Genomic DNA, 14,397 nt, shown 5'->3' on the forward strand with positions numbered 1-14,397 from the left:
TGCTGGTCTCGGCAGTCCCGTACTGTTTTTAAACTGTCTCTTTCTTTCTCTCTCTCTCTCTCCCCTGATATGCTCTGCTGGTCCCAGAGTTCCCGCACTGTTTTTAAACTGTCTCTCTCTCTCTCTCTCTTTCTCTCCTGATATGCTCTGCTGGTCTTGGAGTTCCCACATTGTTTTTAAACTCTCTCTCTCTCTCTCTCCCCTGATGTGCTCTGCTGGTCCCAGAGTTCCCATGCTGTTTTTAAACTGTCTCTCTCTCTCTCAATCTATCCTTTCAAGCCCCTTCAGAATATTGTATGTTACAATGATCGCCTCTCATTCTTCAAATCTCCAGCGAGTATAGGCCCAATTTACTCAGCCTCTCATCATAGGATAATCCTCCCATCCCAGAGGCCAAGCTCATGAAATTTCACTGTACCATCTCCAGTGCAAGTATATCCTTCCTTAAACATGGAGACCCAAACTGTGCACATTACTCCTGGTGTGGGTTCACCCAAGCCCTGTACAATTGTAGCAAGGCGTATTCTTGTACTGCAATCCCCATGTAATAAAGATCAACCAGCCGTTTGCCTTCCTATTGACTTGCGGTACCTGCATGCTAGCTTTCTGTGTTCCTTTTACAAAAACACTTAAATTCCTCTGAACATCAACATTTAGAAGGTTCATGCCTTTTAAAAAATATTCTGCTTTGCTATTCTTTTTACCAAAGTGAATAACATCTCACATCCCCACATTATACTCTATTTATGACCTTGTTGCCCGTTTACTTAATCTGTCTATATCTCTTTGCAGTCTCTTCGTGCCCTCCTCACAGTTTTCATTCCCACCTAGCTTTGTATCATCAGCAAACTTGGATGCGTTACTCATGGTCTCTTCATCTAAATCATTGATATAGATAGTAAATAGCTGAGGCCACAGCACTGATCCTTGTGGCACTCCACTAGTTACAGCCTGCGAACTTGAAAATGCCCCATTTATCCCTTCTCTCTGCTTCCTGTCCATAAACCAATTCTCAATCCATGTTCATATATTATCCCCAATTCCATGAGCCCTTATTTTGGGATGAATCTTTTGTGTGGGACCTTATCAAATATCTTTGTAAAACCAAGTATACTACATATATTGGCTCCCCTTCATCTACCCCTCAGGTTATGTCTTCAAAAAATTCTAATATCTGTCAAACATGATTTTCCTTTCATAAAACCATGTTGACTCTGTCTGATCAAACTATGATTTTCTCAGTGTATTGTTAAGACTTGTTTAATAATCAATTCATTTTCCTGAATACTGACAGCTAACTGGCCTGTTTTCTCACCACTCTTTGAGCCACATGTTTAATTCCCTAATCTGCTTGACCTGATGCCAATTGGTGAGTGGCTCAGGTAAGAGTGCAGAGATTGAGGTTCTGCATTTTAATTTGGACCCTAACTCCTCAAACTCTCTCAACAGAACTTCATTCCTAGTTCTACCGATGTCATTGGTTCCTACGTGAACCACAACAACTGGTTCCTACCTCTTCTACTCCAAATTCGTCTCTGTCACAATGAGATATCTTTACCCCTGGCACCGGGAGGCAACACAACTTTCGGAACTCCTGGTCATGACTACAGAGAACAGTATCTATCCCCCTGATTTAACTGTCCCCTCTCACTATCACATTCATTTTCACTCCCCCACTTGAATGGCTTGCCTCATCAGTGATGACCGACTCAACATATTGAATTACTGTGTTAGATGTCCATATATATTGGCCCTTGGCAAACCCCTTAGGCTGGGGGTGAGCCAAGTGCACACCTGTTCATCCAACCCTCAGCCTGAAATACTCACTTCACTCTCAATCCTTTCCTTCTCATTGTTGATTTGAAGCTCCATCTCCTCGTAGAGTCTCTGAACTTCTGCATTGTGTTCCATCATCCTCCTGAGGCAGAAGAGGAGATGTCAGTTCTAGGCAGAGGCCCACCCTCTGGAGCCTCACCAATGGTGAGCTTTGGCTTTTTAACAGCATAGGTTTGAGCAGTTCTTCCATTTACTGTAGCAAATAGTTCAGGGATGGGTGATGAGATTATCTCCCGAACCTACAATCTCATTATGCACCCAATAAGACATACAGACTGAACCAGTCTTTGCAATCCAGTGACATACTTCAATGTAAGCTGCATCAACATCTCACAGTGCAGAGCAAACAGAGGCAAAAAAATGTTTCCAAATGCTTTTTCATGAAGTAATATCCCCTTTAAGGACCAATGCATCAAAGCGAGTTCTCTAATTCAAGCTGGGAATTTCCTCAGAGCTGTTCCCACTCCATCACCCTCACTTCCACAGGCAGATGCCCACACCCATGAGCAAGGGCAGGAGTGCTGGATGGGCAAGGGAGCTGGATGGGAATCTCTCAATATAGGAACTGGATTAGGCCATTCAGCCTCTCGAGCCTGTTCCGGCATTCAATGAGATCATGGTTGATCTGCAGCCTAACTTCACAATCTTTGCCCCGTATTCCTGAATAACTTTGGTTAACAAAAATCTATCAATCTCAGATTTAAAATTAATAATTAATATATCATCAATTGCCTTTTGTGGAAGAGAGTTTCAAACCTCTAGCACCCTTTGTGTGTGTTTCCTAATTTCACTCGCAAAAGGCCTGACTAGACCCTGTAGTCCTAGGCTCATCAACGAACAGAAGTAGTTTCTATCTATTCTACATGACCTTCTTAACATCTTGAAAATATCAATCAAATCACCCTTTAACCTTCTAAATTCCAGGGAATACTATCTTAGATAATGTAATCTCTCCTTATAATTTAGCCCCTGGTGTCCAGGCATCATTCTGGTAAAACTACACTGCACTCCCTCCAAGAACAGTATATCTTTCCAAAGGTGCAATGCCCTGAGCTGCTCAGCACTCCAGGTGTGGTCTAACCAGGGCCGTGTATAGCTGAAGCATGACTTCTACCCCCTTATATTCTATTTCTCAAGATGTAAAGGCCAGCATTTCATTCTGTCTTCATGGTAGAAGACACAAAAAGTATTCTCAAAATAATGGCAAACCTGGGGTTTACCGAGAATGAGGAACTGAAACAAATCCATATACTTAAAGAAACAAGGGTGACCGCGGTGACTGCAACAATTACCGTGGAATCTCCCTGCTCAGCAAAGTGGGGAAAGTCTTGGCTCAAGTCGTTTTAAACAGACTCCAGAAGCTGGCTGAGCGTGTCTACCCTGAGGCACAGTGCGGCTTTCGAGCAGAGAGATCCACCATTGACATGCTGTTCTCCCTTCGCCAGTTACAGGAGAAATGTCGCGGACAACAGATGCCCCTCTGCGTTGCTTTCAGAGATCTCACCAAAGCCTTTGACCTCATCAGGAGACATGGTCTCTTCAGACTATGAGCAAAGATCGGATGTCCACCAAAGCTACTAAGTATCATCACCTCATTCCATGACAATATGAAAGGCACAATTCAGCATAGCGGTGCCTCATCAGACCCCTTTCCTATCCTGAATGGCGTGAAACAGGGATGTGTTCTCGCACCTACACTGTTTGGGATCTTCTTCTCCATGCTGCTCTCACATGCGTTCAAGTCCTCTGAAGAAGGAATTTTCCTCCACACAAGATCAGGTGGCAGGTTGTTCAACCTTGCCCATCTAAGAGCGAAGACCAAAGTACGGAAAGTCCTCATCAGGAAACTCCTCTTTGCTGACGATGCTGCATTAACATCCCACACGGAAGAGTGTCTGCAGAGACTCAGCAACAGCATTGCGGCTGCCTGCAACGAATTTGGCCTAACCATCAGCCTCAAGAAAACGAACATCATGGGGCAGGACATCAGAAATGCTCCATCGATCAATATCAGCGACCACGCTCTGGAAGTGGTTCAAAAGTTCACCTACCTAGGCTCAACTATCACCAGTAACCTGTCTCTCGATGGAGAAATCAACAAGTGCATGGGAAAGACATCCGCTGCTATGTCCAGACTGGCCAAGAGAGTGTGGGAAAATGGCGCACTGACACGGAACACAAAAGTCCGAGTGTATGAAGCCTGTGTCCTCAGTACCTTGCTCTATGGCAGCGAGGCCTGGACAACATGTGTCAGCCAAGAGCAACACCTCAATTCATTCCATCTTCGCTGCCTCCAGAGAATCCTTGGTATCAGGTGGCAGGACCGTATCTCCAACACAGAAGTCCTCGAGCCGGCCAACATCCCCAGCATATGCACCCTACTGAGTCAGCGGTGCTTGAGGTGGCTTGGCCATGTGAGCCGCATGGAAGATGGCAGGATCCCCAAGGACACATTGTATAGCGAGCTCGTCACTGGTATCAGACCCACCGGCCGTCCATGTCTCCGCTTTAAAGACGTCAGCAAACGCGACATGAAGTCGTGTGACATTGACCACAAGTCGTGGGAGTCAGTTGCCAGTGATCGCCAGAGCTGGCGGACAGCCATAAAGGTGGGGCTAAAGAGGGGCGAGTCAAAGAGGCTTAGCTATTGGCAGGAAAAAAAACAGAAGTGCAAGGAGAGAGCCAACTGTGTAACAGCCCCAACAACCAAATTTATCTGCAGCACCTGTAGAAGAGTCTGTCACTCTAGAATTGGCCTTTATAACCACTCCAGGCTCTGCTTCACAAACCACTGACCACCTCTAGGCACTTACCCATTGTCTCTCGAGACAAGGAGGCCAAAGAATATACTTAAAGAAACAGTACTGGAGAAATTAATGAAACTAAGTGGCGACAAATTCTCCAGATCTGATGACTTCCATCCTGGGGTTTTAAAAGAGGGAGCTGGTTCAATCAGGAGTGTAGAACATGCCAGAAGCACCACCAGGCATACCTAGAAATGAAGTGCCAACCTGGTGGAGCTATAACACAGGTCTACATGCATCCGAAACAGCGGAAGCAGCATGCCATAGACAGAGATAAGCGATCCCACAATCAATGGACCAGATCAAAGATCTGGAGTTCTGCCACACCCAGTCGTGAGTGGTGATGGACAATTAAACAATGAACAGGAGTAGGAGGCTCCACAAACTTACCCATCCTGAACAATGGGGGAGCCCAGCACATCAGTGCAAAAGATAAGGCTGAAGCATGTTTAACCATCTTCAGCCAGAAGTGTCGAGTGGATGATCCATCTCAGCCTCCTCTCGAGGTCCCCAGCATCACAGATGTCAGTCTTCAGACAATTCGATTCACTCCACATGATTTCAAGAAATGGCTGAAGGCACTGGATACTGTAAAGGCTCTGGGCCCTGGGGCAACATTCAGGCAATAGTACTGAAGACTTATGCTCCAGAACTAACCGCCCCGCTAGCCAAGCTGTTCCAGTACTGCTACAACACTGGCATCTGCTGGCAATGTGGAAAATTGCCCATGTATTTCCTGTAGACAATAAAGCAGGATAAATCCAATCTAGCCAATTACCACCCTATCAGTCTACTCTCAATCATCAGCAAAGTGATGGAAGGTGTAGTTGATAGTGCTATCAAGCGGCTCTTATTCAGCAATAGCTTTCTCACAGATGATCAGATTGAGTTCTGTCAGGACCAATCAGCTCCTGATCTCATTACAGCCTTGGTCCAAGCATGGACAAAAGATTCAAGAGAATGGATTTCTGAGCATCTCTGCATTTTATTTAAATATGCAGACCCTCCCCAAGGGACCAATAGAAACATTGGGCAAGTTGGGATGGATATTGTGAGACAACCATTTTCCATGAGCATCAGGTGGCAGCTGCTAGCAATGTGCCCGGAGTGGTACTTCTGTCCACCTGCTCCATGCAAATGAGGAGACCTCTCACTGACTGCAGTGCAGTGCTGGAGGGCACTATATAACTGTCAGGATTGGAACCTGAGGAATTTTAGGGTGAGAATATTTACAACAGTTTACAAACTTTTCGATTGACATCAGAGCAGCATTTGACTGAGTATGTCATCAAGGAGCCCGAGCAAAACTGAAGTCAATGGGAATCAGATGGAAAACACTCCACTGATTTGGAGTCATACCTAGCACAAAGGAAGGTGTTTGTGGTTGTTGGAGGCCAATTATCTTAGCTCCAGGACATTGCTTCAGGAGTTCCTCAAGGTAGTGTTCTAGGCACAAACATCTTCAGCTGTTTCATCAATGACCTTCCCTCCATCATAAGGTCAGAAGTGCACCATCAGCATCAAGGGGGGGGTTACCATTGACCCGAAACCAAACTGGACCAGCTATGTAAATACTGTGGCTGCTAGAGCAGGTCAGAGGCTGGGAAATCTACAGTGAGTAACTCACCTCCTGACTCCCCAAAGCCTGTCCACCATCTACAAGGCACAAGTCAGGAGTGTGATGGAATACTCTCCACTTGCCTGGATGCGTGCGGCTCCAACAACACTCAAGAAGCTCAACACCATCCAGGACAAAGCAGCCCGATTCATTGGCAGCCCATCCACAAACATTCCCTCCCATCACCACCAGCACACAGTGGCAACAGTGTGTCCCATCTACAAGATGCACCACAGCAACTAACCAAACCTCCTTCGACAGCACCTTCCAAACCCACGACCTCTACCACCTAGAAGGACAAGGGCAACAAATGCATAGGAACACCACCACCTGCAAGTTCCCCTCCAAGCCACACACCATCCTGACTTGGAACTATATCGCTGTTCCTTCACTGTCGCTGGGTCAAAGTCCTGGAACTCCCTTCATAACAGCACTGTGGGTGTACCTACCCCACATGGACTGCAGCTGTTCAAGAAGGCAGCTCACCACCACCTTCTCAAGGGCAATTAGGGATGGGCAATAAATGCTGGCATAGCCTGCAACACCCATATTCCATGAACGAAATTTTTAAAAAGCATAATTTCCTCTCCTTTGCTTTCCAGCCCACTAAGCCCTATTGATTAATCTTTATAGCAGTGTACTAACATTTAGTGACTTGTGTACATGTGTGCAAGCCTAGAATTGAACTGATATAACAGCCTGAGTTCATCCAGTCAGTGTACAAATAACCTGATCAGATATTAGGGCAGGAGGAAGATGTTCAGATTGGTCATCTGTGAATGTTCGGGTTGCATTACTCACTTTTTTAGGGTGCGTTCCAAATCCTTCTTCTCACTCTGAGCCTCCTGAAGCTGAACTGTGACCTTAGACACGAAATCTTCCAGGTTGCCGAGCAGGTTAGGCTCATTGCGACGGAGCTGGACCCACAGCTTCCATATCTCTAACTTGCTGAGACAGACAAAAATGAAAGAGAGAATTAGCAGAGATATGAGGAGCTGTCAGGCTACTCCCCTCACTGTAACTCCCTGATATACCCCACACACCCTACTCCTCTATGTAACACTCTGATATACCCCACTCCCCTCACTGTAACTCCCTGATATACCCCACACCCCTCACTGTAACACCCTGATATATCCCACACCCCTCACTGTAACTCACTGATATACCCCACACCCCTCACTGTAACACCCTGATATACCCCACTCACCTCACTGTAACTCCCTGATATACCCCACACCCTCCACTCCTCACTGTAACACTCTGATATACCCCACACCCCTCCCTGTAACACCCTGATATATCCCACACCCCTCACTGTAACTCACTGATATACCCCACACCCCTCACTGTAACACCCTGATATACCCCACTCACCTCACTGTAACTCCCTGATATACCCCACACACCCTACTCCTCACTGTAACACTCTGATATACCCCACTCCTCACTGTAACACTCTGATATACCCCACACCCCTCACTGTAACTCCGATATACCCCACACCCTCCACTCCTCACTGTAACACTCTGATATACCCCACACCCCTCCCTGTAACACCCTGATATATCCCACACCCCTCACTGTAACTCACTGATATACCCCACACCCCTCATTGTAACACCCGGATATATCCCATACCCCTCACTGTATCTCCCTGATATACCCCACACCCCTCACTGTAACAGCCTGATATACCCCACACCCCTCACTGTAACACTCTGATATACCCCACACCCCACACTGTAACACCCTGATCTACCCCACACCTCTCACTGTAACAGCCTGATATACCCCACACCCCTCACTGTAACACTCTGATATACCCCACACCCCACACTGTAACACCCTGATATAGCCCACACCCCTCACTGTAACACCCTGATATACCCCACACCCCTCATTGTAACACCCGGATATATCCCACACCCCTCACTGTATCTCCCTGATATACCCCACACCCCTCACTGTAACACTCTGATATACCCCACACCCCTCATTGTAACACCCGGATATATTCCACACCACTCACTGTATCTCCCTGATATACCCCACACCCCTCACTGTAACACTCTGATATACCCCACACCCCTCATTGTAACACCCGGATATATCCCACACCCCTCACTGTAACACCCTGATATACCCCACACCCCTCATTGTAACACCCGGATATATCCCACACCACTCACTGTATCTCCCTGATATACCCCACACCCCTCACTGTAACACTCTGATATACCCCACACCCCTCATTGTAACACCCGGATATATCCCACACCCCTCACTGTATCTCCCTGATATAGCCCACACCACTCACTGTATCTCCCTGATATACCCCACACCCCTCACTGTAACACTCTGATATACCCCACACCCCTCACTGTAACACCCTGATATACCCCACACCCCTCATTGTAACACCCGGATATACCCCACACCCCTCACTGTATCTCCTTGATATAGCCCACACCCCTCACTGTAACACCCTGATATACCCCACACCCCTCATTGTAACACCCGGATATATCCCACACCACTCACTGTATCTCCCTGATATACCCCACACCCCTCACTGTAACACTCTGATATACCCCACACCCCTCATTGTAACACCCGGATATATCCCACACCCCTCACTGTATCTCCCTGATATAGCCCACACCACTCACTGTATCTCCCTGATATACCCCACACCCCTCACTGTAACACCCTGATATAGCCCACACCCCTCACTGTAACACCCTGATATACCCCACACCCCTCATTGTAACACCCGGATATATCCCACACCACTCACTGTATCTCCCTGATATACCCCACACCCCTCACTGTAACACCCTGATATACCCCACACCCCTCATTGTAACACCCGGATATATCCCACACCCCTCACTGTATCTCCCTGATATAGCCCACACCACTCACTGTATCTCCCTGATATACCCCACACCCCTCACTGTAACACTCTGATATACCCCACACCCCTCATTGTAACACCCGGATATATCCCACACCACTCACTGTATCTCCCTGATATACCCCACACCCCTCACTGTAACACTCTGATATACCCCACACCCCTCATTGTAACACCCGGATATATCCCACACCCCTCACTGTATCTCCCTGATATAGCCCACACCACTCACTGTATCTCCCTGATATACCCCACACCCCTCACTGTAACACCCTGATATACCCCACACCCCTCACTGTAACACTCTGATATACCCCACACCCCTCATTGTAACACCCGGATATACCCCACACCCCTCACTGTATCTCCCTGATATAGCCCACACCCCTCACTGTAACACCCTGATATAGCCCACACCCCTCACTGTAACACCCTGATATACCCCACACTCCTCATTGTAACACCCGGATATATCCCACACCACTCACTGTATCTCCCTGATATACCCCACACCCCTCACTGTAACACCCTGATATACCCCACACCCCTCATTGTAACACCCGGATATATCCCACACCCCTCACTGTATCTCCCTGATATAGCCCACACCACTCACTGTATCTCCCTGATATACCCCACACCCCTCACTGTAACACTCTGATATACCCCACACCCCTCACTGTAACACCCTGATATACCCCACACCCCTCACTGTAACACCCTGATATACCCCACACCCCTCATTGTAACACCCTGATATATCCCACACCCCTCACTGTAACACCCTGATATACCCCACACCCGTCACTGTAACACCCTGATATACCCCACACCCCTCACTGTAACACTCTGATATACCCCACACCCCACACTGTAACACCCTGATATACCCCACACCCCTCACTGTAACTCACTGATATACCCCACACCCCTCATTGTAACACCCGGATATATCCCACACCCCTCACTGTATCTCCCTGATATATCCCACACCCCTCACTGTATCTCCCTGATATACCTCACACCTCTCACTGTAACAGCCTGATATACCCCACACCCCTCACTGTAACACCCTGATATACCCCACACCCGTCACTGTATCTCCCTGATATACCCCACACCCCTCACTGTAACACCCTGATATACCCCACACCCGTCACTGTATCTCCCTGATATACCCCACACCCCTCACTGTAACACCCTGATATACCTCACACCCCTCACTGTAACACCCTGATGTATCCCACATCCCTCACTGTAACTCCCTGATATATCGCACACCCCTCACTGTAACAGTCTGATATACCCCTCACTGTCTTCTTTGGCCTCCTTGTTTCAAGTGACAATGGGTAAGCGCCTGGAGGTGGTCAGTGGTTTGTGAAGCAGTGCCTGGAGTGGCTATAAAGGCCAATTCTAGAGTGACAGACTCTTTCACAGGTGCTGCAGTTAAAATTGGTTGTCAGGGCTGTTACACAGTTGGCTCTCTCCTTGCACTTCTGTCTTTTTTCCTGCCAACTGCTAATTCTCTTCGACTCGCCACTCTTTAGCCCCACCTTTATGGCTGTCCACCAGTTCTGGCAGTCACTGGCAACTGACTCCCACAACTTGTGATCAATGTCACACGACTTCATGTCGCGTTTGCAGACGTCTTTAAAGCGAAGACATGGATGGCCGGTGGGTCTGATACCAGTGACGAGCTCGCTGTACAATGTGTCCTTGGGGATCCTGCCATCTTCCATGCGGCTCACATGGCCAAGCCATCTCAAGCACCGCTGACTCAGTAGGCTGTATATGCTGGGGATGTTGACCGCCTCGAGGACTTCTGCGTTGGAGATATGGTCCTGTCACCTGATACCAAGGATTCTCCGGAGGCAGCGAAGATGGAATGAATTGAGACGTCGCTCTTGGCTGACATACGTTGTCCAGGCCTCGCTGCCATAGAGCAAGGTACTGGGGACACAGGCTTCATACACTCGGACTTTTGTGTTCCATGTCAGTGCGCCATTTTCCCACACTCTCTTGGCCAGTCTGGACCTAGCAGCGGACGCCTTTCCCATGCGCTTGTTGATTTCTGCATCAAGAGACAGGTTACTGGTGATAGTTGAGCCTAGGTAGGTAAACCCTTGAACCACTTCCAGTGCGTGGTCGCCGATACTGATGGATGGAGCATTTCTGACGTCCTGTCCCATGATGTTCGTTTTCTTGAGGCTGATGGTTCGGGCAAATTCATTGCAGGCAGCGCAATCGTGTCGATGAGTCTCTGCAGACACTCTTCTGTGTGGGATGCTAATGCAGCATCGTCAGCAAAGAGGAGTTCTCTGAAGAGGACTTTCCGTACTTTGGTCTTCGCTGTTAGACGAGCAAGGTTGAACAACCTGCCACCAGATCTTGTGTGGAGGAAAATTCCTTCTTCTGAAGATTTGAACGCATGTGAGAGCAGCACGGAGAAGAAGATCCCAAACAGTGTAAGTGCGATAACACAGCCCTGTTTCACACCACTCCGGATAGGAAAGGGGTCTGATGAGGAGCCACCATGTTGAATTGTGCCTTTCACATTGTCATGGAATGAGGTGATGATACTTAGTAGCTTTGGTGGACATCCGATCTTTGCTAGTAGTCTGAAGAGACCACGTCTGCTGACGAGATCTATGAAAGCAACGTAGAGGGGCATCTGTTGTTTGCGGCATTTTTCCTGTAGCTGGCGAAGGGAGAACAGCATGTCAATGGTGGATCTCTCTGCTCGAAAGCCACACTGTGCCTCAGGGACGATGTGCTCAGCCAGCTTCTGGAGTCTGTTTAAAGTAACTCGAGCAAAGACTTTCCCCACTATGCTGAGCAGGGAGATTCCACGGTAGTTGTTGCAGTCACCGCGGTCACCCTTGTTCTTATAGAGGGTGATGATATTGGCATCGCGCATGTCCTGTGGTACTGCTCCCTCATCCCAGCACAGGCAAAGCAGTTCGTAGAGTGCTGAGAGTATAGCAGGCTTGTCACTTTTGATTATTTCAAGGGTAATGCCGTCCTTCTCAGGGGCTTTTCCACTGGCTAGAGAATCAATGGCATCACTGAGTTCCGATTTTGTTGGCTGTTCGTCCAGCTCATCCATGACTGGTAGAGGCTGGGCTGCATTGAGGGCGGTCTCAGTGACAACATTTTCCCTGGAGTACAGTTCTAGGTAGTGCTCCACCCAGCGGTCCCCTCACTTTAACGCCTGATATAGCCCACACCCCTCACTGTGACTCTCTGATATACCTCACACCCTTCACCATAACATTCTGATATAGGCCACACCCCTCACTCTAACAGTGTTAGGCAGTTCCATGAGGAACTCTTGGTGCAGACTCCCAGAATTAGCCAATGGAACAATACATCTCAATATAACATCAGCTTTTCAGTTAGCGCCCTCACGGAATTTCCCCTGACAACCTGTGGTTGTTAAAACACCCAGAAGCACTGCAGTCATACCCATTCCAGCTCCTGTATACATGCTTCCCTTGTAACAGTGCAGGAAGTGACACCAAAATAAAAGCAAAATACTGCAGATGCTGGAAATCGGAAATTAAAACAGAAAATGCTGGAAATACTCAGCCGGTCTGGCAGCATCGGTGGAGAGAGAAACAGAGTTAACATTTCAGGTCAGTGACCTTTCATCAGAACTGGCAAAGGTTCGAAAAGAATTAGGTTTTAAGCAAGTGAAGGGGAGGGGGGGGAGAGAACAAAAGGGAAGGTATGTGATAGGGCAGAGGGCAGGAGAGATTAAGTAACAAAGCTGTCCTGGGACAAAGGCAAAGAGTGTGTTAATGCTTGTGGTGAAAGACAAAACAAAATGTTCTAATACATAGCTTTAAGTTGAGGGGTGATAGATATAGGACAGATGTTAGAGGTAGTTTCTTTACTCAGAGAGTAGTAGGGGCGTGGAACGCCCTGCCTGCAACAGTAGTAGACTCGCCAACTTTAAGGGCATTTAAGTGGTCATTGGATAGACATATGGATGAAAATGGAATAGTGTAGGTCAGATGGTTTCACAGGTCGGCGCAACATCGAGGGCCGAAGGGCCTGTACTGCGCTGTAATGTTCTAATTAGTCCAGAGAGAGTGTTAATGGCAGAATAATGAGCAGCTCTGTCTACATGAAAAACAGGCACATGGTTAAAAAATAAAATAAAATAATAAAAAATATAAAAATATAAAAAAGGCCAGTCATGCTCTGAAATTATTGAACTCAATGTTCAGTCCACAAAGCTGTAGAGTGCCTAATCGAAAGATCAGGTGCTGCTCCTTGAGCTTGCGTTGATGTTCACTGGAACACTGGAGCAGGCAAAGGACAGCTTTGTTATTTAATCTCTCCTGCCCTCTGCCCTATCACACACCTCCTCTTTTGTTCACTTCTGCACCAACCACCACCGCCCCGCACCGCCCCCCACCAACCCCCCCCCCCTCCGCCACCACCCTGCCCCCTGCCTCTTCACATGCTTAAAACCTAATTCTTTTCTCACCTTTGCCAGTTCTGAAGAAAGGTCACTGACCTGAAACGTTAACTCTGCTTCTCTCTCCACACATGCTGCCAGACCTGCTGAGTATTTCCAGCATTTTCTGTTCTTATTTCAGGAAGTGAAAGTTACTGACAGAGTTTTAGCCTGCTGTGTGAGCACTGTATCATCCACTTACTCCTCCAAGATGGTACTGGCTCCCAGTCTCTCCATCAGTGCAGCAAAGTGTTGCTTTTCCTCATCTTCAACCTCAACTTCCTGTTGTAAGCTTTGGGACTGATAGCAAAATTCTGAAACATTCTGTGAAGATGGATCATCCTCCTCCTGGCTCTGGTCAGTTAGAAAGTGACCTGGAGATTACAGCTCAGATGGTCATTGTTTGGTTCAAATATCTTGCAACAAACATCTCCACAGAAAAGCAAAGAAAAGCTCAATGAACAGGTGCCCTCACAATGACTTACAGAGTCAAAGCTGAGCAACAGCCAGAGACAGCTCTGTCTTACTGACCCCTTACTCACGCCTGTTCCAACTCTCTCCCCCCTCACACTCCTCCTCCCCTTACTCACTTTCCCCTCCCCTTCACAATCTCCCTCCCCAGCTCACACACCCCCTCCCCTCCCTCACATTCCCCTCCCCTTCACAATCTCCCTCCTTCACTCACACTCCCCCTCCCTCTTTCACATTCCCCTCCCCCACTCACACTCACCCCTGTTCACACTCTCTCCCTGCT

At 47.8% G+C, this 14,397-nt stretch overlaps 1 protein-coding gene across 11 annotated transcripts in view; it reads right to left on the bottom strand.

The window, feature by feature from the left end:
* LOC137383779 (trichohyalin-like) overlaps positions 1 to 14,397 on the bottom strand; it is a 251,631-nt gene that overhangs the window by 210,478 nt on the left and 26,756 nt on the right. For all 11 annotated transcript variants that reach the window (XM_068056969.1, XM_068056972.1, XM_068056968.1 and 8 more), the window contains exons 4-6: positions 13,846 to 14,017; positions 7,060 to 7,206; positions 1,828 to 1,918 (exon numbers count right to left, since the gene is read on the bottom strand). In XM_068056969.1, coding sequence (XP_067913070.1) covers positions 1,828 to 1,918; positions 7,060 to 7,206; positions 13,846 to 14,017 — 410 coding nt within the window. The remainder of the gene's footprint in view (positions 1 to 1,827; positions 1,919 to 7,059; positions 7,207 to 13,845; positions 14,018 to 14,397) is intronic.

The sequence above is a fragment of the Heterodontus francisci genome, chromosome 25 (genome assembly GCF_036365525.1).
Source record: "Heterodontus francisci isolate sHetFra1 chromosome 25, sHetFra1.hap1, whole genome shotgun sequence".
Classification (NCBI taxonomy): Eukaryota; Metazoa; Chordata; class Chondrichthyes; order Heterodontiformes; family Heterodontidae; genus Heterodontus; species Heterodontus francisci.